At 41.0% G+C, this 27510-nt stretch overlaps 1 protein-coding gene across 1 annotated transcript in view; it reads left to right on the top strand.

Annotated features, from left to right (window-relative positions):
- dally (division abnormally delayed protein) overlaps positions 1-27510 on the top strand; it is a 57894-nt gene that overhangs the window by 25042 nt on the left and 5342 nt on the right. Inside the window, exon 2 of the mRNA XM_017254421.3 lies at positions 20413-20556. Coding sequence (XP_017109910.2) covers positions 20413-20556 — 144 coding nt within the window. The remainder of the gene's footprint in view (positions 1-20412; positions 20557-27510) is intronic.

Raw genomic sequence — 27510 nt, 5'->3', positions numbered from 1 at the left:
TATTGTAATAAATATAAAGCTAAATATAAATATTTTCTTAACTCTATACACTCGAGATTCATTTATGCTTGGCCAACAAAAATGTTGGCACCCGGACTTTACAGCATTAAAAAATATACGCAAAAATACAAAAAGAAAAAAAATCATTTTTTGGGCAAAGTATACTTGAAATGCTTGGCCCGGTGCCTTTTTTTAATTTTTTTATTTTTTGGCGCGATACTATATTTAGGCTGCAAATATTTGCGAACCGCGAGTCGATGCCCAAAAAGCTTATGCAACCCGGATGGGAGATGGGAGTGATATCTATATATATTTTCGGGTTGCCCTAGCCATTTAATTGCCACTACTTGGGGGCTCTTCCTCCTCCTTCCTTTGAAAACCCTATCCCCATCCCGAGAAGTGTCAAAGACCCTGTGACCGAGTGGGAAATCAGAAAGACAAAAAAAAAAGAAATAAAATCTCGAATGAAATGTTGACAACTTGGCAACTTTTATCGTAAAGTGCTTCATTGCGTTCAATTAGATGACAGAGGAAAAGACTGAAACGGCATTTTGATTGAAATTTCTGATATACATTTTCAGAAAATCTGAATCCGAATAAAATATTCGAAAATGTCATTTTGTAAGAGTACCATTCCGGGTCATTACTTTTCAGATGTTCTCAGGCTGAGCACAAAAAACTCTACAGCGTCGTCATCATAAACTATTTTAGCTTGGGGCTTTTTCTTTTATCCACTGGGGGGAATAAAAAATAAATTACAAAAAAGCAACTAGACAGTGATTGCAGACATGTTTTTGCAGTTGCCAAATTAACGGGGCGCAGTCTTTCAGCACAGACTGTCGCCGGTCGTCATTGTCTGGCAACTGCAGCGATTGTTGCAATTGCAATTGCAACTGCCGATGAGTCAGAAGACCCAGCTTCAGCTTCTGCTTCTGTTAGTTTTTTCTATGTCTCAGTCAGCAGTTTGCATTTTAATTTCCATCTGTGCATTTGGCTGTGAAAATCGTTTTTCTATATGCCCCACCACCTAACAAAAAAAAACAAAGAGCTCCAAAAATGCAATTGCGGACACTTTCCACACTTTCCTCTTTTATTTTTTTGGCAATTTTCACAGAAATGCGATTTGAAAACAGAGTCTTTCCATGGCCTTTTGTATTTGTTGGTTTTTAGGTGTTTGGAGTGCAGAGCTTTGTATCTAAATTGAATGCGTTTTTAGTTTGCTTTTCAGCATCGGATTTTTCGACTATTCGACTGGCTGCCTGCACGTGCTTTGGGTGATGCAATTGAAAAGTCGACACACGCTGCCAGAATTCATACATAGTCACATATATATAATGCGAATATATATATATAAGTAAACTGTTTGGCTGCTCAAATAGCAATCGGCCATTGGCAATTGGCAATTGACTGGCTGTGCTAATTGTTAAGCCAACACGCAATGTACAGAAAGCCAAGCTGAAGCGTTAAATGAATAGAGAAATAGACTTTTAGTAAAATGGCAAGTCAAAGTGGCAGGCAAGTGCAAAAAAAGGCAATGGAAAAATATCGAAGCCAATCTGGATGTGCATGTGAACAGTTATGAGTTGTTGGTCAACTAACAAAAACGAGTTTCAAGTGTCGATAAACAAGCGTTTAAGTTAATTGTTTCTACGGTGAAGAGTATCTCAATTATCCAATCAAATGACATTCTTCAGAGCCAAGTACCTGGTTCTATAAGCCTTAAGGGGAAGAACTGTTTTTTGTTGAAACTTTAAACTGAAAAAGATAATCAGCAAACCGGCAATGATTAGATTATTTTGTTGGTTTGATTGTCATAATAACGAAAAGGCGTCAAGAATGTCATGCTGCAATCCCGGCCAGTCCTAACTGGGCTAACTAGTTGTTGGCCGAGAGCTTAACGCTCTGTTGGCTCAATGATATCATCGCCCCACCCAGCCACACAATTAAATATAATGCGTCTGCCGGATTTGCAGTGAATGCACTCCTTTTCCTAGTTTTCTATTGCCAACTCACGGAATGCTTTTAGCCAATTTAATGACCAACCATTCGCCAGCCAGCTTGTAGTATTTGTCATGTGATTGATGCACATTTATGACACTCTGGCGTGGGTGTGGAATAGCAACTAGGGGACTAGCAGACGTAATTGGTTTCAAATGGTTGATACTAAAAATGCTCTAGAAAGTGCAGTTGGAAAGTTGGTGCCATAAAGTCTCCAGTTGGCAGCTTCATTAGTGTATTTATTTATTTATTTATTTATGTATTTATTGCGGCTCAACGGGCCTGAACAGCTGAACAAACTTGGTCGGGCCGGGTCGCGGCGTTTAACACTTAATTAATGCATATTTAACCCCCGGGCAATTTGAGGCTGGCTAATTACAAGACTCGGCACATCCATTCCTCCCCGGGGGCGTTGATTGGAAAAATGCGAGAGGGGTATCTGGGCTCTGTGGTCTGTGGCGTTAATTTAAATAAACGGCATTTTTTGTAAGCACGCAAAGTCAACTCATTTGCCTAACTGCCAAATAGCCCCGAGGCATAGACAGTCGCAGTCTTCAGGTGGTAGCCGCTCTGACATCTCCCTGTCATTTTCACTCAAAATTCAAAACTCAAAAGGCTGTAAAATGTATAACATTATCACCTAATTCTGGCCACGTTTTTTCTGCCTTATCAGCGGCTTTGGGCGTCTTTTTTCGCAGCCCTTGCTGAAATGCCATAAACTTGCTAATTTATTGTTAATGTTCTTTCGAGTTAATTACACAACGTAAAAATCCCAAAAACAAATAAGCCTTCTTCCAGAAAGAACTTTGGTTCAAAGTCTGAAATCCTAGTCCAAGATTGATGGCCAAAAAGAAAGATGCAGATTTGGCCTAATGAAGCTGAAACCTGTTCTTCTGCTGGCTAATTGATTTATTTAGAAATTTTGAGAGCTCTTATCAGAGGCTGAGAGACTGTTGCTTTGGAAACTTCTTTCTCGACCATGATTTTAATTCGTTTCAATTTAGCTAATTAAATGTATTGATGCTCGCGGTGCCGCCATGTGCCTTTGGCAGTTTATTAACAGCAATTAGTTAATTTTAGTTAATTTAGGCACTGAACTGTGATCTCATGACCGCCTCTGGCTACAGCAACACAAAGAAATCATGACTATCTGTGGGATACACTCGAATAATACGTATAAGGACACATATGACACATGGCAATGTCGCTGGCAGTTTCGTGACAATTTATTGGACAGATCAATGACAACAAAAAAGGCAAATGCAATTGGCCGAAATGCATTTGGCATAAACTTTGCTTTGCCAAACTACTTTCGGGTTTTCTCGGGTTTTTTCTATCTCTCCGACACAGTCGTATATTTATTTATTTCTTTTGGTCGAAAAGCACTGAAAAATCACAAACGTAAATGTCAAATTGTTGCTGTTTGGCTGTCGGCTTTGGCTTGCTTTTGTTGGCTAATTCTGAGATTGCGAAACTGTGAAATTGACATCCCCGGGTTTCGGTTTTTTGACCAAAAGTGGTCATGATGCAAAATGTCATTCCCATACACGGCACAAAATCAACAAACAGTCAGGCAATTACTTTAATCTGCAATTAAATGTGGGGATGGATTATCCACTAAATATATATTTTTTTTTATTGAAGGCCAATTTCTGGGAAGTATTTGAGCCAAATATGGCTTAAATTAATCAAGTTCAACAATTTGACAATCACAATAAATTCCCTTGGTTGGAGAAACTTGTTTAAGTAGCCGTAGAACCTGTATGCAAAACTATGTCTAAAATAAATCGCAATCAACTTTGGATCTCTGCTTGTTTCATCTTTTTATGCTTTTGTCTATTTCTCCCGGTGCCTGGTGGCAATTTATGGCCTGTGACCAGCAGCCTGTGTGTGTTGGCCAAGTTTTCTTGCGGCTGTTTGGCTGCTTGGCTGTCTGTGCCCTGTCATCGTCATCCTTTTAAAGCTGCTTAGGCGTCTGTGGCAGCGGCGGCACGCCTCACTACCAAACGGCAGAAAAATAACACTCAACAACTTCATTTGCAGGGCTCTCATCTGCCGTCTGGTTGGAACTTATAGCATAGCTCATATTACACGCACCGTCTGCTTAGCAAAAGCCAACTCAAAAAGGAACAGCATAACATCAACGGCAAAGGCAAAGAAAAAGCAGCAAGTCCCCATGTCGAACTCATGCACAATTAGTCACTTGCAAGTCAATTAAGTTCCCAGCGCGCCAACCACAACAAACGCCAGCTCCCCGCTCGGCTCCCCAAGTCCCAGCCTTATAGCCTGGCCCTGCCACAGTCCCTGCCACACATCCCCAAAGACTTTGGGCAGTGGCGGGGGAGACACACTCTCGGATACCTGTGGCACCGTCTGGACTGGGGACTGGGAGCTGCACAAGGAGAAACTTTCAAATTTATTATAAAAATTTAATTAGCCTTCAAGATAATTATGAAATAATAAAGTAAGAAGTTCCTAATGAGAATCTCTAATAACCTTTTTACCTTAGCTATAACCCTTTTCTAAAACCCCCCTATTTTTCGCCCAGTGTAAGCCTGGTAGTGCGAGGGAACTAGCACGAACCCAGGCACTCATTTGCAGTAAAAAGCAATGACAATGTTGGCGACAACGACTGCGACAAGGAAATTAAAGACAAAGCCATAGACACAGACCCTGGAACCCTGAAACCCTCAACCCCACAAGCCCTCAAGCCCTGAAAGGCAGAAAGTAAAACAAAAAACCATATTATTAACGCCTCATTAAATTTTTAACGATTTTAAATTAGAGACTGTGTGGTGTGCGGCCAGCTAATGAATACAAATTAGTTTCAAAGTCTCTGAATGAGTCTCGGATTGAGATACAATTGCACGGATAGAGGTATCACCTCTATGGCTCCACTATTAATCGGTCTGAGAATGGTGACCCCGACACTGACTTTTCTTGCCTAAATGCTTTTCAATGTTCAACAATGCGTAATTGACATTAATTATTTTCTGAGAAGGGGGCAGACACACCCATTTAATTCAGCCGCCTCTGACGTAGCAAAAATAAATGGTTATTAATCAGACAATCGACATATCGTTGTTATTATTTTTCTCAATTTTTTAATTGTATACACTTGTAACATGCAAATGAGTCTGGGACATATAGACAGGGGACATGAACAAGCCTCGCCGAATACCACGATTTGCCGTCAAAATACATGGAAAATCGGAGAGGGGTTAGGGGCCGAGATCGGGCTGCTCTGATATATCACGACTTTGACTTTCCGAGGCGAACAATCCAAAATAGCTGACCACCGATGAATATTCAAATGTAGTTTTTCCATTTTGTGCCTCGGCCCGGCCCGAATCACACTCAACGAAATATTTGACATTCTGGCTTTGTCCATGCTCGACTTTTATTGTTATTTTGTCTTCTGTTCGCATGGCAAATTAAATGTATAATTAACAAATAAATTGCTTCCGTTGACGTTTATTATGTGACAGAATTTCCAAGACTTTTTGGCCAAAAACCGAAACTATTTTTTATGAAAATGTCAGAACGGACACCTTTTCTGTGAAAATTTAAAATGGTAATTTATTGTTTGGAGGCTGAAACTTTTCTCACGCAGTTCCCCAAAAATGTGATATATCATTATTTGTTTACTCATAAAATGATGTAGTGAATCAAGTATTTTTATGATAAACATACCCTTAATTAAATGAATAAAATCTATGATGAATGACGAATGATGGTTCAACTAATTTTGGAAATAAATAATTGGCTTATATAGAGCCGTCTACCCAATCGATTTGGGGGTTAAATATTTCAAAGAATTCACTTCCGCATCTATTGAAGCATTTTCTGAGCCATTTCCTTGGTTTTTTTTTTTGCATTTTATATAGAAAAACTACGCCTCCCTCTGACATAATTTTTCTAAAAGAAAATAAACGATTCGCTCGCACGCTCGCCGGCTTTTTGGCCGGTCGGTCTTCTTATGTCGGCGGGGTTGCTGTTGTCGGACGATTTAATATCAAAGCAAGCCGCCAGCAGACACAGGGCATATATGTATAAGTCCATATAGTATATAGTTATATACGACTATAGCCACGCCCCCCTTCCTTGGACGCGGCCTACGCGTCTGGCGTTTTTTTTTTGGCAGGGTGCAAAAACCGAAAACAAAAGTTAAATTGTTCGTAACATGAACTTTGGCGAATATTTGTTTCCCTGGTGTGTTGGTCTCTCTGCTATTCTTTTTGATATTTATTTTGGGTTTTGTTTCGGGGGGATAGTGCAAGCAATTTGCCAGGCAAAAGCCTCGCAAGAATAACCAAAAATTAGGTAACCAAAACCGAAACAACAATCGAGTCTCACATCACACCACAGAAAATTGTCAAAAACCCAAAATTTATGCAGGCCTCACGCGATAAGCCATCTGAAATTGGTGTCTCTGCATCCATTCAAGTCCAAATCAAAGTCTGGCCGAAATCGGTTTGTTTTTTGGGGTCTGTGTGGGCGCGTGTTGTATCCACCATTAAAACATTTAAAAAAAATAAATAAAAATCAGCTTAAAAAAACTCCCCTAAAGTGAGACAATCCAATCCGGCGATATACGACCAATAACTGGTTTGCAGGTCGTTTCGTAGTTTTTTTCAAAATAGATTTCATTTTTATTGAAATTATGACATTCATCTTAATTTGCGCTATCGCATAACTTATTAATTTTATTTGTTTCTCTTCTCTCTCTCGTTACAGGTGTGTATTCATCTCAGAACAGGTTTAATGCCAGATTTCTAAAAAATGATATTGGAAGGAAGACCATTTCTACGCATCGTTAGATTCCTAAGTATACTGAGACAATTTGCTGACTCTTGCAACTCATTAAAACTGCAAAACGATGCACAAGTAAACTTGACAACTAACGAAGGTCCTTAGCCTGAGGTCCTTTTTGCTTTATTGTCTCTTTTTCACAACTAAGGTGTATTCTTGGCCAAGAGATACAAATTCTAACAAATAAATGGGCGGTAGAGTAAGAGCTTTAAGAAAGGGTATATATTTCTATATAGAATCGATAAACTTAAGGCCTCCTTAATGTCTTTTTAGACAGCATTTATTTTCATATTTTCCCTAAATTCTACTGGCAACCCCTGGAGTGCAACTAGACCTCGTTGCTTTATGCCTCATTGCGGCACATGACACATGATAAATTCCTTGGTGGCTCCCCGACTAACCGCCTCTGGTCGCTCGTTTGTAATTCAATTAAAAGGAGACGAGAAAACAAAACTGCAAGTGTGTCATTAATTTTGAGCCTGTGCCAAGGCCTTGCACATCCAGATAGTACCCACTATATTACTATATGGTAATAGTTGTCTCCTGGCCTATCCGCATAAATATCCATGTGCATGCCTGCTGTTTGGAGCTGTCATTAATCTTTCGACAGTCCACCCCCACCACCTCCAGCAGCAGCAGAAAAGAAAAAAATACTGTGAAAATCAGTTTCAATGGCAAGGCTTTGTATGTACTGTGGATGCCTTTGTCTAATGATCGCGTGCAGTTTTTCACATGTTTTTCATAATGGGGCCGGTCCCCATACATCATATTTATGCCAAACTATATATTTCTATATCTCGTTCATGCAGCACACAGTATGCACACAGTACTACATACTATGTATCTAAGGCTCTCAGTCATAAGCGGGAGGCTGGCTGGGTTTTTGCTGTCCAGATGGAGAATTATGTCGGTTGATTAATGTTCATTCGGCTTGCTATCCAGTGTCAGCTTTATAAATGTGTTCGGCTGTCCGTTAATCACAGCATCAGCAAAATTCTGCTTTAATTACTGGCCAGGTTTTCCATCGCAGGTTTTGTTTTGACTTGTGGGTGTGGGTTTGTGACGTTATTCCAGTGGCTGGGAATCGGAATTATTGATGAGGTGGGAATTAAATATTCAATTGATTATTGCAGTAAGATTCGAGATCCTTTGCACAATATCCATTTATTCATAGCCTTACCCGCACTCGCAGAAATAAATATTTAACCCCCTCGAAAATGGGGTTTTCCCCTATGGGGTCCACAGAGATGGCCATATCTTCCCCAATGCTCATCCGATTCTCAAGCGGAGATTAAACGATTTCTGGATCGGTTCTCCACCATTCTGCATCAAAATCCTGAGACAAAATATTTTTCAGATTTTTTGTCCATTTTTCGTGATGGGAACTCTACTTAGTAGGTGATCCTGATCAAGAAAATATATACCTTATAGGGTCGAAGACGTCTCTTTCACTGCGTTGCACAGTTGTGATCAAAATTATAATACCCTCTGCAAGGGTATAAAAATGGAAATCTACATTTTTTCTTCGTGCCACCCACTAAGAACTCGTAACGCTCGAAAGTGTGGCAATTGAATTTGAATGCATGCATAAGCAAATTATCAGCAGCTCCAGTCCGGAAAGCAACAACAAAAATGTGTAACAGAAGTGTTGAGATCGCACTAATTACATGTCAACGGAGACACACGCCCAGGGGCAGCAGCCACAGCACGAATCGCAGCCCCTCGCCTGCACCAACTGCCCCACCACGGCAACCACTGTTGCTTGGAGCCAAGCAGCAACGCCAACACCTTGGCGCATAAATTTTACACCAAACGACGCATGTCACAGAGCCTCAGCAGACAAAAACAACGAACATAAAAGTGAGAGACCCCCTTTTTCCATCTGCATCCTTCGGATATGGATAAATATGTTGCATGTGGAGCTGTGGCGGCTGCCTCAATAGTGTCAAATATGAAATTTATGTGGGCAACGGAGCGACAGGCGACGAAACAGGCGAAAAGTCTTAAACATTCCGGTACAATCTAAAATTTTAGCTAAAAAAAAGTTAGTAAAAGTACAAAAGAAAGGTAACTAGTATACCCTCTTCAAGAGTATCAGGAATTCCAACAGCAATTAGTAGCCGTGATCGGTCTTATTTAGACATGAAAATTGTTTAGACATGATCTAAGTGGTTAGTGGGGACATAACTGGGTCATAACTCAAAGTTCCACTTGAGTCTTGGCTCTCAAATTAAATTCAATTAATTTTTAAAATGTATATAGAATATAAAACAATATTAGTATTCAGTTAGTGGCTTTGTTTTGATAAATATCTACACTACAGATAAGTTGACAATCTGATAGATTGATGGACAGATTCATTTAGCAATTCAAATACGTTCCGACACTAATATATTCAAATCGATAATTGTTAAATATTCAAACGAAAACCCACAATGAAACTTATAATTTTCCACTTATTCGCCTTTTTTTTCGAATTTTGCACGTTTCTGTTGAAAATGCATGCATTTATGCTTTATTTTTAGGCATTCATTAAAGAGCATTTACAATTCTGTGCAAAAGCGGAACGCATCCAACCATTTGCCTTCAAAATATTTTTTATGCGTTTCTCTTTAAAAATGCAAATTTTTTTTGTGCCTCCACATTGTTTGTCGGTCGGTTTTTATTATGTTTTGCGAAATATGTAGCACACGTTCATGTGGAACATGCGTCCGTCAGTCTGTCCATCTGTCTGTCTGTCCATCCCTCATGTAGTCATTCATTCAGTCAGTCAGTTAGTAAGACAAGCGTGTCGCTGCATTGAAAAAAAGAAAACTATTTACATGTATATTCATTCAGCGATTGTCACGCACACTCATAGATAGATTCATTGAGTTACAGATTTTACACCCATTCCCCCAATAGGAATAGTTGCCCATTGTTATTTTTATGTTTATTAAATGGTCTGTCGCTTGTCGACTGCACACACCAAACGACGCACAAATTGAGTCTTTACTGTGGGTGCATGGATACCGAATGGGAATGGGAAAATTCTTAACATTCAAATGGGCATTGAGCAATGCACGCCCACTATTTCTGCTGCTGCTGTTCAGTGTCAATTATGCTCTATAGTTTTTGTAGTTTGTACAGTTCTGATGTCTATTTTTTTTGTTCTAAATATAACATGTGACAAGGCCTGTTCAATTCAGAAACTATGTTTTGCCTGTCATACTCGGTTCAAGGGTATTTTGATTAATGACATTCGACCGCGTCAAGTGACTCACTTCGTGGGCCCCCGAAACTGCCACGAATTATTCGAGTAACTGGCGAGTAAGTCGGATATCTGGGTGCGTGGGAAAGCGTCCCTTTAATGTGATTTTAATTGCAATGTGGCAGGAGGAGAATAAATAAATAATTACCTTGGAATTGCAGTAACTGAACAAACTTTCACTGGCTGTAATTTAAAGTGATATCTGCTCTTCCCCAGGGAGAACTGCAATTACAATCACAATCACACACAAGAAATGAACCAAGACGCAAGGCAAACAGAAAAAAAACGCATAAATTACATCCCAAAATTGGCAGACATCGAATGGAGTTGAAACTTTATAAGGAAGTTGCGGGAGCGACTGCCTAATTGAAGGCAAGAAAAAAAACGACAAAAAAATGTGTGCTAGAGCACCTACGAGGCGTATACGTAATTACAAATTTATGTGAACGCCACTGGTTGTTTGTAAAAAACAATTACACGACGGCTTCAGCCAGAGATTCGAATTTCGAATGTATAATGCAGGAGTCTGCCAGTTAGTCATTCAGTCAGTTAGTCATTCTATCATTCAGCCAGGAGCTAGCAATTGAAATCAATAAGCCTGCACACACTACAAATTTGTGCGAGTGGCAAACTGGAAGATCGACCCACGCCCGGCCAGAAATCAAAAGCCCAACATTTCGCAATCGTGTCTAATGAGGTGCGAAGTAAGGCGTTACAACGCCCCAAAAAATCAGTAAAACAAAAACAGCAAACCAAACAGCAACCAAAATATTCAATATTGTCAACAGCCTTGCTTACAACAGTTTCCACTTTAGGCCGATATCTCGACACCAGGCCCATTGGCTGTGATATGGGGCGTTGTGTGGGCTTGCAGCGAAAACTTGCTCCTTGGTCCGTAAGCCGATGATGATGAAGCTATTAAATTGAAAATTATATGCCGGCATTCGGTGATTGGCCAAGTGCATTGGAATTAAGCCAGGCTTACTGTCTTGCGGCTTGGCATTGCGAGTCTGAGTGCAGCGATTACATGGAAATATATTTAGCATATATTAAAGTTGTGATTATTAAAACTCGATCGAGGGGATTTGCATTAATTCAGTCATATTTTTTATGAATTTATTAAAGAGCTATAAACTTGTATAGAATTATTGGCAATAAATATTTAATTAAGTTTACAGGGAGGTTCATTCCTTTAAGCTATAATTACAAATGAATAATGCATTCAACTTTTAGGATTTAAATTATCCTAGAATCTGCTATTCTGTAACATTCCAGGATTCAACCAATTTCAGTCTCCATGCATTATTCATTCCTTTCATTGTACTTGGGCAGAGACACCGAAAAAGAGCTCCCTGAATTTTCGCGAATTTAAAAATAGAAACCCAACCCACGCACACCTCTGAGGCACCAAGAGAATAAAGGCAGGCCGCATATATGAGTATGTCTAATTACTTCCGTGATACGAAACAGACCACAAAAACGTGTATATGTAGATATTTTTGCAAAAATTCATATAATTTAAACAATGCCACGGGAAAAGCGTGAAGATGATTTTCTGCGAATTTTCCTCGAGTCTCTGGACTGCGGAGAAACGATGACGTCGGCTGGGCTAGAACTGATAAATAAACAAGCACGTGAATTATAAAAATGCAAAATAAAACAAAACAAATCGCCCTCCATATCCACACTCTTGACAAACAAACCAGGCGAGAAAATTCTCATGTATGGGCCTAAATCTTTGTGGAAAAACTTGGCAAATTTTTCTCGCCCCAAGCGACCTACGTGATTCGACTAACAAGACACCCTCCCGACAAAATCTAAACCCTAAAGTGTTTGTTTTTGGATGGGGTTTGGTAGTCCATTGAGTAACTGCCTGACTGAATGAATGACAGAGTGACTACCTGAATAAGACAATGGCTGGTTGGCTGGAAAAAGAGAACAAGTGGAAGGGCCAAGTGGAGAAAGAAGCCGAAATGAAAATCCCCGAAATTGTTTGCTCTCGCCCGCGTTTGGTCTCTTGTTTGGCTTTTTGTTTACTTTGCGGCTTTAACGCCAAAACTCAATATTTATTCTTTTCGATTTACCCCGTTTCTGTCAGTTTTTTTTGGCTATAGCCTCGAACCTTTGCCCTGGCAGCGTGTATCCGCATTAAGTTTGATTTTTATGGCGAAAGCGTAAAGTTTTCCCCAGCGATTTGGCCTTGTTTGTGGGCGTAATTGAAAATCTCCATCGTTGAAATGGCCGCAGCTAAATTTTGTGAGGCAACTATTTAGTACCGGGCCGAATCGTTTCTTCCTTTTCCTCTTCCACCTTCAATAAATCGCCTTCGGGCTGCAGGCGGTCAACGCGGCGTATGCGCAATTTGTGCTGCACTTGCCTGCAAGGTCTACCAACCCGACCGAGCCAAAAAAATGAAAATAAAACTGTCGAAAAGAGGACTTGCGGGCATTTGCCAAACGCTTCAATTCAGCACTCTAGCAGTTTCCTCCTTTTTTTTTTTTTGTTGTCTGCGAAGCGAGAAAATCTGTGTGGGTGTAGGAGGAGTTAGGCAAATATTGAAGCATTGAACACGTTTCAGGTAAATTGCAATTTTATTGTCCCACCTCTCTGCTGGGCCATTGTCTGATGCCGATGCCGGCCAGATGGAGAAGTTACAGTCGGCACTTGGCCAGCTTTTATTACTCAGAGTGAAACGAAAGAGAAGTAGTATTTAGTGGTGAACTTTATGTTTTTCAAAGGATTTCAGGTTTACCTTCTACCTTAATGGTGGATTTTCAATCTCGTCCTATCTAAGCTCGGTAATCTCTGTATAAGGGACCTTTTAAATGCTAACTATGCCAATCGTTTGCTAATCTCATTTCCCTGCCACCCTTTTGCGTTCCACAATTTAATAAACATTTACGAGACAAAGTTCAGGCAACCCAGCGGGGTCGTGGCAGGGCACCAGCTAGGAGGTGCTAGGTGTTAGGTAAGTAGAACGGAGCTCTTATTGTTGTCATGCAATGCGCAAACACAAAACTAATTGAATTTTTCGTAGCTCTTCTATATCCCAGATATTTTCTGCAAGTCAGCAGAAGTCGGGGTGGCTGGGTGGTGGAGTGGCAGAGTGGCAGGGCTTGGCCTTTGTCTATGCTATGTACGTGCCACAATTTCTAGTTGTCATGCCGGTCGGTAGTTGTTGTTGCTGGTCGTTTGTTTTGTGTGCCTGATATTGCTCCGTAACATAATCAACATATAATTAAAAGCCACTAACATGCAACAAATTACACGCCAACTATATTGTAGTTACACAATGCTTCTCCCAGCATCCCAACCTGAAGCTCCACCCATTTGGTTTTTTGTTTTCTGTGTCTCGGGACTGACCCAAAAATCCACTTCACGCCCGCCAACAAGAACTGCTTTAGGTTTTTATTATATTTATTTTATACGAGTATAGTATATTTTTTATGCTGAGTCTGGGCCTGGCAGCATTTTTTATAACCCGGGGGTATGGTGCGTTGCAAGTTCTGTTTAAGTGCTACAACAAAATGTGGATTGTCCAAATAAGAATGTGACCTAATTGTTGTGTTCAAGAGGTTTCTGTTTCTGGTTCTGTTACTGTTTCTGAATTGTCATAATTTACTTTGGTGCTCCACATTTTATGCAAAGTCCGCCAGAAACCTGAGTTACAATTGCAATACGAGTGTGCTACTCGAAATACTTGCAACACGAGACATCAGAACTGCTGCCACAGCGTAATTATATAGCCGCTTCAGTCAGATAATGAATTCGAATCGGATCGCTTCGTTCCACTTTAGTCAATTGTATAATAATAAAAGATTATCAGCTGTAGCAACTAATTAAATTTAGAACAATCACTAGTCATAAATTATAAGCTTACGAAATAGTAATCCCCTGATTGGTGATATTAGCAGCCACATTCAAAATTATTCCCCTCGGTGATTAGTTTTTTGAACCTACCAAGTACCTAGACCGACTAGATGCCCAATAATTTTCTATAATGAACTTGATGAGACTCATTTCTCAAGTGCAACACCAGATGCTGTTTCTTGTTTTTTTTTATTTGCGGCAATCAGTTGGAATTTGCGTACATTAAGCCTATCACTTTTTTTCTGGGCGCTGGGCTAGCAATTGCCGGGCCGGCATGACATTTGCCGAAGCTGGCTGGAATGGCAGAAAAACAAGTTAATTACAATAGGATTACCCCGACAGCCCGGCAGCCCAGAAGCCAAGCAGCCTGGCAGAACAAAACAATACCAAAAGCCAGCCAGCCCAGTGGGCTTCCGTTCGTGCGCATATTTTCCCATTGGCATAATCTCATAAAATGGCATTTATGCGGGGTCCCTCGCCGATTCCATGGCCCTCCAAAAAGGGGGCTTGTTGATGCGTTAATTTGCATGCAACATGCACTATGATTACCCGCAGCAATTTGCAGCAACATCGAGAGCAGGAGCAGTAGCAGGGCCAGGAGCAGCAACTAGATCGCCATTAGCGAGGTCTGGCACTCAAAAAAAACTATACTTAATAAGAAGCTAGTAACTTGTACTAACTTCTATTAATTCTCTTAATATTTTCTCTAATTTTGGTTTATTTTTAAATATTTTATAAATAAATAAAACTCTTGAGGGGCTTGTTATTTTTTACAAGTGCATCGAATTGGAATCAACCAGCTGGTCATGTTCGTAGGGCAACTGGGAGCCCAGAATTTGTTCATTTTTTTTGCAGCTGTTTGTTTGTTTGTTGTGGCCTTTGTTTGCCACCAATGTTTGTACAAAAAGGGGGCAGGGGAGTCAGTTTGGGAGACATTCTTCCATTTGCTGAGCGCCCAGTTGTATAATTTGCAATTGTTTGTTGTTGCTCGGTTCGATTCAGAAGCAAACTCGAGTTGATTTTAATTATAAAATGCTGCTGCATCTGCTCCTTGCATTTTTTTCGTCGTAATTGTTTTTTGTGTTTGGTTATTGTCAGCAATTTCCGCAATTATTTGTTTTCGTTTGTTGCCCTCTTGTTTGTACAAAAAAATCCAAAAACAAAAGCTGAATGTTTCGTTTATTTTCGATTTGTGTGTTTAACATTTGCTTGCAACCATCTTGGTGTAATTCGATTTCGATTTCTTTGTTTACTTAAGTATATTTAATGCCCCGTCTCTGGCTCCAGCTCTGGTACTGGCTCTTTGTCTTTTCCTGGATTCTGTGGCAGCCACAACAGCACTTCATTATGATGGTGAATCATGATGAGGATGATGATGAGCCGGGGATATGCATTTCGTATTTTATTTATAGACTGCATTTGGCATTTCTGATAGATGGATGCTGTTTATTGGCAGCCAGTACTCTTTGTTCGCCGCATTTGGAAAATCTTTGAGAAATATCCGCGATCTGTCCGAGGAGAGAGAGTGCAGGCCTCTCATGATCGCACCGATCCAGTTTCACTGCCCCTCCATTAGTCCACCGCCCGGACAGATATCTCCGCCATTTGCATATAGATTGACTCGGAGAGTGGGCTCCTCTGGCTGCCGCACCATAAATCTAAATAATTAATAATTGTCACTACTCTGCCCCCGAGTTGCAGTGGCAAGTGGAGTTGGCTTGCCGTTTGCTTTTCAATTAAATTTTTAATATATTTCTTGGGGCAACGGGAATCGGTGGCTGGCGCGTCTGCCTGGCGCCTGCTGCCGACCGCCTGCCGAAATGTAAGCCAATCTAGCAAGACGCCAAATATGGGGGCATGCCACTCCGTGTGGCACGCATAATCGTAGTTGACATTTTCATTGCGAGATTAGTGCACAAAGTGCAGTGCGTGCAACGGGCCAAGGAAGCTGCTCACCAACAGATACATAGATACAACTACAAGATACATTTGTGTGTGAATTCAAATGCGAATGCAAATAAATGGCAAAGAGATTGTCGCTGCAGCCGACGCAATAAATTTTACATTCCACGCAGACGTGGCGCCAAAATCTGCCAGCTTCGATGTCAGCAATACCAACACCATGAGCCTTGTTGCAAGCTAGCATCCATCCATCCGTACGGAATTTGCCACACAAATTGAAAACTTATGCGGCACATTAACAATTTACCAACAGAATTGTTGCGATTTTCCCGCGTGGCAGCTGCAATGCCACATAATCGCTGGCAAACATATGCAAAATAGCAAATAATTGAAAATTGTAAGAGACAGTGGATGATGTCTTTATTTATTTATGATTTTAGGGTAAAAATAATAAAGGTTATAAGGGTAAAAGGTGCTTACATGTGTTTCAAATTCTTAATTTCTTTAAACAATAAACAAAGGCTTAACTATTGATGTTTCAGAAAGCCTTGTGTTTCACAAAATATACAAAATTTCAAACCAAAAAATATTCGAAAATATATAAAAGCTCTTTTTAGTCAAGCTCCACTGTACTGACTGCTATTTTTAGTGAAGGATTTACCTGTCATCGATATCTATAACGCTACAGCGACATGTTTGCTGATATTGATTCGGCTCGATTTAAAGGCAGCTCCCAGTCCCAGATTAGATATTGAAATGGCAAATATGTATATGGAATTGCGGCCAATAAAAAATAGCAGAATGCCAGAATACCAGACTATAAACCTGGGCCAAGTTCAACGAACCAAATAAATGTGACGTTGACGTTTTCCGGGAAATGTGAAAGCGGGAAAAGTCGGGCCTCTGGCCTCTAGCCTCTGGATCTGCCGCAACTGATGATGATCTATGTGTTCTATGGGACATACGTGTCATAACAGCAAACAGAAATCAACGGACCATAAAACGAACAACAGGCCAAGTGCCTCGATATGAGGTACCCTAACCCCTAACCCCCACAACTATTGCCACCTCTGACTTAAGTCCATCCCCCGTCCCACGGCCGTTTGTTGACTTAATTGTTATCACTCCTCTGGCCGTTGCACAAATTGTTCGTGTTTGACAAGTAGTTGTCATCAATTTTTGATAAAAACGAAAAAAATAGTAGAGAGAAGAAATTATGGTGTGTGACATGCAACCCCCACCCTGGAAGCCGCAACGGATGTTTTTATTTGGTTTAGTGTTGCAGTCATAGCGTTGCACGTTCGTAAATTTATTAGAGAATTTATGGCCTCTGGCAATCGCTACGACGACCTGTAGCCCCGGAAAGGGGAAAGTAAATTGATTTTCAATCAAGGCCGTAAATTATACTTCAAACAAACAACAATATTTTTTAAGGGGGATTATATATAAACACTTTTCCTAAGTAAATATTGCCGATGGGCTAAAGTTTTTCGAGACAAGAAAAGTTATTATATTTAATAGAGGTCTCTGGGTACTGTTGGAATTTAATTTTAAAATAGAAACACAGGCACTGGTCTGTCCTTTTTAATTACAGAAGGTTTGGGAGGGTAAACTTTTCGACATTTTGACGGGCCTGGAATTCTCTAGGCTCTCTTGGCTTCATTATTATCAACACGTTTACCGTAAATTGTGCAAATTGAAAACGCATACAAGTGGCATATGCCACACGGAGTTGTACAATGCAATGGAGGAATGGGGGGATGGGGTGGGAGGGAGTGGCGGTGTAAGGACACTCAAAATATGTCAAGGTATGCAAAATCCACTCCCAAAGCCAGAGCCAAGTGTTTTGCGGGCTAAAGCGCTTTCTTGGCTGGCAGCCAACTTGGCTAATGCCAAACGACAAGTAACCACAGAAGCCTATCTCTGCATGTGTGTAAGCCACCCCCGCACTGCCCCATGCCCCCCTTCGGCACCATGCCTCCTCCATTTTCCAGTCCACAGTGAAGACAATTACAGTAAACAAATTCGCACACGTCGTCAGTTGCATTTGCGGTGACAGGCTGGAAAACAAGGCCTGAAAATATATATAGAGAGAGGGGGCACACACAGTAGCACAGGGGAGTAGCATCCGAAGGGGGGAGTGGCAGTGGCAGAATAATGGTGCCATTGCCTACTTCCCCCCCTTACCGACTCCCTGCATCTTCCTTTTTGCGGTCAGGGCCGTGCCTGGGTATTTTTGGCAGAGCATTTTCTGGTCATGCATGAGATTTGCATTTTTTACACCCGACTTGTGCACAAAAAGAAACTGAAACTATTTTTAACAAAAAGAAAAAAAGATAAATTGGATATCCTTTCAAACCTTTAAGGAGATTTTTGTTTGTTTTAATTCAAGATTATTTAGGAAACCAACTATAAGCTTCTATAAGTCATCTATTATGCTTCAAAAGACCCTAAAAAGTAGTGATATTTTTCCTCTATATATTTTTCTCAGTTTACTGGTTCTTCTATCGGCTCTTTCCAATTCTAACCGTTTGCTATCCTCCACTTTTTAGTTGCTCTTCACGTGCTTCGGCAATTTGGCAGCCCGTTGCCAGAGACCGTTTTCTGTAGCATACTTTTCTGGGCCACATCATGATATATGTATGCATCCTGCCCTGTCCAGGACTATGCGTGTTTGTGTGTGTGTGTCATGCATGCACGTTGCAGCAATTGAATTGAATTTCTGCTGCTTGAGTTTTGAGCTCTTGAGCCACAGAAAAAAGAGTCAGAGGCGATGGCCAGAACGGAACGGAACGAAAGGAATCGTTTTGAAATGGCAGATCCGAAAGTCAAAAGGAAGAAATTCCCCCAACATTGTCCGGGGCAGGTTTAACATCCTTTGTCTTCCTCTTACAGCTTCTTTTTCATCTTTTTTTTGTTATTTAATTTTTGTTTTTGACTGAATGACGCCAGAGAGTCTGCCTCCGTTGCTGGCCAAATGCCATGGCAACAGCTCCCTGTTTGCCTGATTTATGGTCGAGCAGTTGGCAAAACGCATAAACACATCATGGCCAAAAGAGCCTTGGGGCATCCTCTCTCTCTAATCGATAACTTAAACAATGCAACCGTAGGGAAAAGAAAAACTTTGAAGGAAACCCAAACTAAAGCAAACAAGCTCCTAGTAGTAGGAATCTGTTTGCCATTCGATGTCTGTCCATTTTGATTGACTGATTGACTGACTTTGGGTCAATCGTTGGGGGATATCCACTAACTGAAAGAAAAACCTTTTATGGCACCAAGTCGCCTGTCAGTTGTCGGTTGTTTTCCATTTCATTTTCCATCCATGACTGGCAGTCGAATATGTGTCACGGCCTTGCGGTCGATGGCATCACGGAGTGAAAACTATATGTGAGCCCCGCCACTTGTGAGGCTGTTAACTGCAAGTCAAAATAAATAAAAATAGACGCTGATGCACTCAGCCATCGGCCTTTTGTCAAATTCATTTCAGTTTTCAGTTGCTAATTTTACGATGGCAACATATGGCCACCGAATCGGACCACTCATCCACAAACATTTGCATATGAATTTCTGTAGATGATGGTCTGGGCCCGACACTCGCATTAACATCATGTAAGGGCCATTAATTTAAATTATAAACTATAAAGACAAAACTGGCAGATAGCGAGGCAAGAGTAGAGGCAGAGTCAGATCCATAAAAGTCCGTGTCTGCTGTTGTCATTGCAGCTTGTCATAAAAAGCTTGTCACACGATTTGTTTCTCCACGAATTTATGATGGGATTGTGGAATGGGGCAGCCACCGAGCCTCCCACTCATTAACACTCATACACATAGTCTCTGATTTTATTGCAGTCCGTGAAAAAGTATCTGCCAGATACCAGAAAACCCCCAAAAAAAACAATTCCCTTTCAATTTTTCCCGTAAGCCTTGGCAATCAACTCTCTTTTGTTGCGATATATATAGTATTGTGCAATTTTTTTTTTTTCGGTGGCATCTTTCTTTTCCTTTTTTCTGGGGCACAACGATTAGTTAGCTGGAAATCGTTTTAGCCCAGTTTGTTCCCTTACCCTGCTTTCAGCTGCCAACAATTCATTGTCATTAGCGGAATGTGGCTCTTAGTGGCAACTGTGCGACTTTGTGGCATGCGGCAACATTGGAAAAACTGCTCCGATTGTCAGCAACAAAATTTGCAATTATGAGCAATTTAAAAGTTATTAACACGACCGCCAATGACGAAACCGTATAGTTTCTACTTTATAGCGTACATATGTATGGATAAATTGGTAAGAGCGCCCACGCGGCGGCATTGTAATTGTTGTAGTTTGCCGAAGCTGGCCAGCACGCCCACTGCCAGTTTAGAGCCATAAACAATTAAACGAGACAACCCACACGCCCACGGCCGCCCGAGAGCAAACATTTAATATTTGATTTTGATTTGTGCGATAATTTGAAAATGATATGGGCGCAGTAGAAGATGATCTGGGATGTGGGTTTTAGCCACATGCATTCGTAGACTATACTCATAATACACTTATAATTCAAGGCAATTACTTAATCCTCTCCTATATCCTTTATATTTCCAGGTGCCATCTGTGGCGGAAGCTGTTGCAACAATGCCACGGAGACGCAGCTCCGGGAAAAGGCCTCCGGAATGTTCGAACAACTGCTCCACCACCACACCAGCAGCCTTCGCGGCGTCCTCGAGACGAACGCCAAGCAATTTCAGGGTGAGTACCAGGTTCTAAGCCCGGCCCGAAAGGATTAGACTGAAAGCGAAAGCCAGAACCGAGGCCCTCTATGCAAATCTGTGGGAGAGTCTGGAAAGTGGCTAGGGACTTGGCTTTTTGTGCACGCGATAGACCAGAGCATATTTTCGTGGCAATAAATAATTTATCATATGCAAATTTTAGCCTTCCTCGGATGCCGATAAAAACTTGTGCCTCGACTTCTAGCCGGATCTGGAGCTCGGGCTGGGACTGGGAAGCTAACCAAATTAAAGTTGAAACGCGAAATACGAAATTGATTTGTAATTTTATATGCAGATCAAAGCGGGGGTATATACATATATAGTATAAAGTCAAGTACATAAAGTATATTTTATATACTGCGCTGTCAATTCATAAACAAACCGAGGCTGTTTGCAAATGCAGAAAACGCCACGCCGACTGCATCTAATTAAAAAAGCATTAAATATTGCTGGCGTTGCCGAGTGTCCCTTTTTTTTTAGAAAATTTTGCAAACTTTGTCTGGGTCACGTTTTGGAAATAGCCCCTTTATGCCACTGGCCCCCCTGTCCTCCTGGGGGAGCAACACAATGCCTGCAAATTGTTGTCGTACAGCGTGTAAGTCTCGCTTCACTTTAAGGCCAAAGTTTTTTTGGGGAGCCGACATCATTGTTGTTTTTCCTCCGGGTCTGGGTTTGCAGTTCTTGGAAATGGGCGCGCATTCAAAAATACTTTAAAACACGCCCTCCCTGGATGTATTTATACATACATTATATTCTTTCTGACGGTGTTTAAATTTGTTTTCATTTTGTTTGCATTTTATGTGCTGTCATCAGATTAATTTATGCAAGCCCATTGATTCATTCGGATGGGGGCTCATTAAATTCTGTGGCTTCTTTTCGGCAGCAGGGTGAATCAAATCAGTATATACATTTTGTGAAAAATAAGGGGTAGTCTCTCTAAATAATTATCATTCAATTTGCATTTGCAAAATTGTACAAACGATGAGGTCACACCCGATCGAGTGTCGCACGTTATGGGGAGAATAAAAATTAAAATGCAATCAGCAGAGTCATTTGGCTAAACATTCAGGCAGTATAACAAATTATTGAAAACCAATTGCAGCAACAATTTATTAAAAAAAAATATATTGTATAAATAACACTACAAAGTCAGCGTTTGTTTGACGGATGAACGAGGTACAGTTAATGTTCTGGGAATTAATTAATTATTTCTAGAAAGAAAAACAAATGGTTGCCTGCAACTGATATGGCAATTATTTGGGGGGAACTGTTTCTGGGCGTCTGGCACTGATAACGGGGCTTGGCTTGTTGGCCTCAAAAAGTTGCGGGACATTACGAGCACTCTTACTTGCAGCAGAGTGGCCATAAAAATTGATTTACTTTCGTGCAGCACACCCGGCGTATGCGTGATGTTCTCCACCAGGACACTCCCTTTCTCTTCCAAAAAGAGCTCCAAAAAAATGCGAAAACTATAAAACTTTATGCATTTCTTGGCAATCGCTTGGTGTTATGACTCTTTCTCTGGCTGCTGAAGATGGTTAGTTGGCCGTCTCTGTAGAAAATAACGCATAAAATATTATGGTATGCGAAATAAATGCATATTTCTATTCCATGCCATAAACTTGCCAACTACAACAGCTTGTGGCATATGCAATACAAGCCAGCCGCCAGTCGGGTTGCTTCCTTCCTGTTCGAAGAACATCCCGTAGCCCGTATGCGGATACCCTTGTTGCAACAAGCCCTCCTCCACCGCCTCCTCCTCCCTCTCTGGCTTTCTTCCGTTTCCGTACATCGCTTTGTTGCAACTCCTGGCCTTTGGCGCCTTTGTGTTTCTGCTTTGTTTGGCGTATTATTTTTAAGCAAGTATTTGCGTTTTTAAACACGTTCCACAGCTTACGAATTATATGGGCCCGGGCCCCCCAAATAACCCCAGATCCGCATATCTGCAGATCCTCCCCTCCCAAGGCCCGCCAACGCATTGCGTCTCCTCTTGAATGCACTTACCACTTAGCCGACGTCGTCATCGCCGATGCTTACATACACTGAGAAATATTTGTTGTTTTTCGATTTTAAAACCTCTGGTTCTCATTATGAAATGTCATGTATTTTCATTATTTTTGTCGCCAAGTGACTTGTCACCTCACGCGCTTAATGCGTCTGGTTGCCTCACCTGCCACCCCCTCTTTTGGAGACTCCACCCATGGCGGGGCATGGGCGTGTGCCAGCATAAAAGTTCCAAATGCTGACTTACTGCTCTGCCAGCATAACTTTTGCCCCTTTAAACCAAAAAAAAAGAAAAGAAAACAAATGGAGAAAAAATACAAAAAATGGCAAAATGGAAGCTGCTGAAATTATTTCTTTATTTTTGTGGCAACACCGAGAGCAGCTGCACTAACAACAAAAAGCAGTGCGTGCACTTTCATAAGTTGCAACTTTCCCGCTGCTGGTCCTCCTTCAGGCCAGGCTTAAGTCTTCTCGGCCATATCTTGTACTCAGGACCCTGCCCGGATGGCTGCCTTCTTGTCTTTACGGCTAAAGTGGTTTTTTGGCCGCCATAGCTTGTTAGCCGGCTTTTGTTTGCCTTGCCTTGTCACAGAGTGCGAGTTGCAATCTGCAACTGGCTGCGTGTTGTAGTTGCAAGTGCCATGCCCCAAAAAGGTAGTGCCTGTACTACTGGGAGTGCCAAGACCCCAAAACAAAGCTATTTTAAAACTGAATAATTATCACATTTTCGTTTTACAATTTTAAAAGCTTTGCCATCCATATGTGGAATAGACATTAGCAAAATACATATAACTTTATTAACACATTTAAAAAATATATAAATTTATTCCATTTAAGGTATATTTTTGGCTCTGAGCTAAGAGAGATTTTAATCAAGAGTGATGTCTTTTAAGAAATTGGCTCAACCGTCAAAACTTGTTCTCGCATCTTTAAGGTTTTTTTATACCCTTGCAGAGGGTATTATAATTTTGGTCAAAAGTGTGCAACGCAGTGAAGGAGACATCTCCGACCCTATAAAGTGTATATATTCTTGATCAGGATCACCTCCTGAGTTGATATGAGCATGTCCGTCTGTCCGTCTGTCCGTCTGTCTGTCTGTCCGTTTCTACGCGAACTAGTCTCTCAGTTTTAAAGCTATCGTCTTGAAACTTTGCACACACCCTTCTTTCCTTTGCACGCAGTATATAAGTCGGAACGGCCCGGATCGGCCGACTATATCTTATAGCTGCCATATAACTGATTGATCGGAAATGGTATAACTTTTGTGTTTTTAGAGTTAGAGAGTTCAAATTTGACATGAGAGCTATTTTTGGCAAAACATTACGTCATGCCAAATTTCATAAGGATCGGCCGACTATATCCTATAGCTGCCATATAACTGAACGATCGGAAATGACCCAACTTTCGTGTTTTTGTAGATAGAAAGCTGGAATTTAATACAGATTCTATTTTTGGTCAGTTGATCCAACCTACCAAATTTCATTAGGATCGGCTGACTATATCCCATAGCTGCCATATAACTGAACGATCGGAAATGGTATTTGGTAGAAATATCAACTTTCGTATTTTTGAAGATAGAAGTTTGGGACTTTTTTTAGATTTTGTATTGTAATAAATTGGATTATATATTCCTATTCCCATAAGGATCGGCCTACTATATCCGATGTTTGCGATTATCCGGTTTTAACTGCAAGGGTATATAAACTTAAGCTCCGCCCGAAGTTAGCTTTCCTTTCTTGTTTTTTTTTGGTTTTGGTCTGAAAGTGACGACCTTCGGGCTGCAGCTTCGATTTCTCAATGAAATCGACGGGAAACTGGAGTTCAGAGTCACCTGCAAATACACAAAATCACAAAAAAATAAATACAAAACGCCCCCGACTAAAACCAGCTTTCAATTCGATTTGTCTCGAGCTCAGCATTTATAATTATTTGCGTATTTGAGAAAACCAATAGCCAGTTACTAATGGAGCCGTCTGCGACTTGACAAAAAAAACTTCCACTTGTTTTATTAATTAACAGAGCTGGAAGTCGGAGCCATTTTGTCTGCCAGTTGCTGCTCACCATATATATACCATATATATAATTACCATAATTAGTTGTTTGGCAAATTAAAAGCCGAAAGCTTGCGCTTGTAATTAACGCGCCACCAAATACGGAAGGCGACTAGAAACCGCTCCAAAAAAAATAATAACAACTGCAACTGGGATCAAATAACTCACAAAAGCCATTGATGCATATGCTCTGAAGCATTTCAATATGTCAGAGAACCTGAAACATTTCTGGTCCCTGCTTGAGAACCATCTCCCCACCAAGAACAATGAAAAGTCATCCAATTACTTTGACATTGTGTACGGGATCGCCTTGAAGGGTCTTGGGCTTGGGCTTTGGAGTTTTTAGCCTGGCCAAGAGCAGCAGATTGCCAGAGGGCATGGCACAGCTGTTGGAGTGGCTAGCTGGATAGCCGGATAGCCGGATGGCTGAATTGCTAGGTTCTGAGCTGCCTGGATTGCACCAAAAGGGGGGGCGTGCCGAGTTGGCACGCCTGCAGATAGCTAGTTACAATATGCATCTACATGCACTTAAGCTGCACGGTGGGGTGAGTTTTAAAAATTTAAATAAAAACCAAAAGATATTAATGATTAGAAATTCAAAAAATAAGAGACTTAAATCTCATACTATATTATCTTTTCAAATATATTTTCCTTAATAAATTAATTTAATTCCTAACCAAAACCACTGTTCTCATCCAACTTCCTTCTGGTCTCTGTTGAGTTTTTTCTGCCAGACGGACAGACGACGACTCGAGAGGGCCAGGAGAAACCTGCCTCTTGCTTCGCAACGAAACTAAACGCGGCTAAAAAGCTAAGCCCGCCAAGAAGCAGATACAAAAAAAAAAAAAAATTGCCAGAAGATAGAGGACTGGGGAGCACTAACAAAGTTGCCATGGCATTCATAAGGCGGCAACAGCGGATACCAGAGCATCCAAATGGGTGGAGTTTGGTGGAGCGGAGGGCTAGCTTACCAAATACAAAAAAAGCTGGAAAAATATATACATGCATATAAAATGCAAATAAAAAATGCGGCAGATACTAAAATTGTAATATCCGCACAGGAACACAACAACAACAAACACAAACAAACGCAGCCCCAAGGAACAAAATAAAACTAAACCTGTGGGCTGTGCTTGGCTTTTTTTTTATATTTATTTTTTTTATTTGTATTTTTGATGTGTATGTGTGCCGCATATTTTTAGTGGCATGGCGTGGGAAACAACAACAGAGTGCCGCTTGGAGCTAAAAAACGAAAAAAAAAAAAAAGGAGCATGGACCGCGGTCGCATCTGCCACTGCCACCTCCGCACCGCTTTCGGGGCTTGCCCCTAAAGGCGAAACTGGAAACCGGTCGCCGCCGCCTGGAACTTGGCATGCTAATCTCGCTCCTGCTTCGCCTTCTGCCATCCATGGACTTCTAATGAAGCAATGAAGTCGAAGCCTTTTCAATATTAACCCCTGTGCACAGCAAAAAACAAAGCTAACAAATCTTCAGATATGAAATATGATAGATCATGATCTTAAACTAAAAGTTTAAACTTTTCAATAACTTTATTAAATCCTTCTCTTTAATATTTGAATTCCAGTTTGAAAAGCAAAGTGTCAGGAAAGGGGCAAGGCTTGCTTGCCTTGGGGACTTTTTGAAAAGGCTCCTCTGGAGAACCAAAAACTACCATCTACATGTTGGCCGCACTTTGTTGTCTAATTCAATTTCATTGTCTGTTTGCCCATTAGTACGATTTTCCATGTGTGACGGGCCTTTTCCCCTTCTACCTGAGAACCCCTTACAAAAAAAAATAGAAAAAGGAAAAAGCCAAGCTTAATGAAATTTTCATGTTTCATTGGGAAAAGCATTTGGAGTACTTTAGATTTGATTGTTGGCAAAAGATACAAAGAAACAAAGCTAACCCTGCCCTTGGTTAATTGTCACTGTGAGAGCAACAGAGATGGACATCCAGATAGTTGGATGGAAATTGCAATTAGTTGCACAATATATGTAAACGGACAGCAAATTGCATATGAAGTCTTGTGCTTGCCCGCAAGTGAAGTGCTGAGTTAACAATTTATGAGATACAAAGATACAAATGTAACCCACCTGGGGCAGCCTTGCTTATACTAGTCTTGTGTGTGGGCCTGGCCCAAGCCCCGAAACTTAATTGAGCATATTAAGCCAACAAAAGCAGCTGCAATAATACGAATATCAAGTATACGCAGCGTTGACTGCTGGCGGCTGCTTTCAGCAATTCCCAATTGTCGTCGAAGAGCGAGTTCATTAAAATTGCAATTAGGCAGCCAGGCGAAGGAAGTGGCAGTGGCAGTGGCAATGGCACTTTTGCTACACAAATAGCCCAACCAGATAGATAATGGAAATTGCCTTTTGCTAGTGGCTTCTCCATAAAAGTACTATATCGGCAATCAATAGAATCTATTTAGGGATTGTCGGGCGTACTTCCTCTTACCAGCTTCCCAGTCGAGATGCCGCATGAGGCATCCCACTGTGTCACACAGAGTGTGAGAATATATATCCGCGAGTCAACACGTTCCGCCCGGCGTGTTAATAATTAAATGCTTCCGTCAGTCAACGGCTTCATTTTAACTATGCCACGTCAATAAGATTAGCGACAGGATGTGCTCCTCACACTCCCAGATACTCGGGTATCTTTGTATCTTTATTATTGCTGTGTTGTAGCGCAAATCAATTGATTGGCATTGTTAGTCACTTCTTTATCTTTATGCAGCTTGTAGTTTTGTTTACACTTTGGCTTAATTGATTAATAAGAATACTGGATATCCTCTGGAGAACCCAGATCGTTAGTTTGGCTAATTAAAAAGGGTAAGCTCTGCTCGGATGACGCATCAAAGGCCATTAGCCGATAAACC

Source organism: Drosophila bipectinata, chromosome 3L (genome assembly GCF_030179905.1).
Source record: "Drosophila bipectinata strain 14024-0381.07 chromosome 3L, DbipHiC1v2, whole genome shotgun sequence".
Lineage (NCBI taxonomy): Eukaryota > Metazoa > Arthropoda > Insecta > Diptera > Drosophilidae > Drosophila > Drosophila bipectinata.
This window is presented reverse-complemented; position numbering and strand designations above follow the sequence as displayed.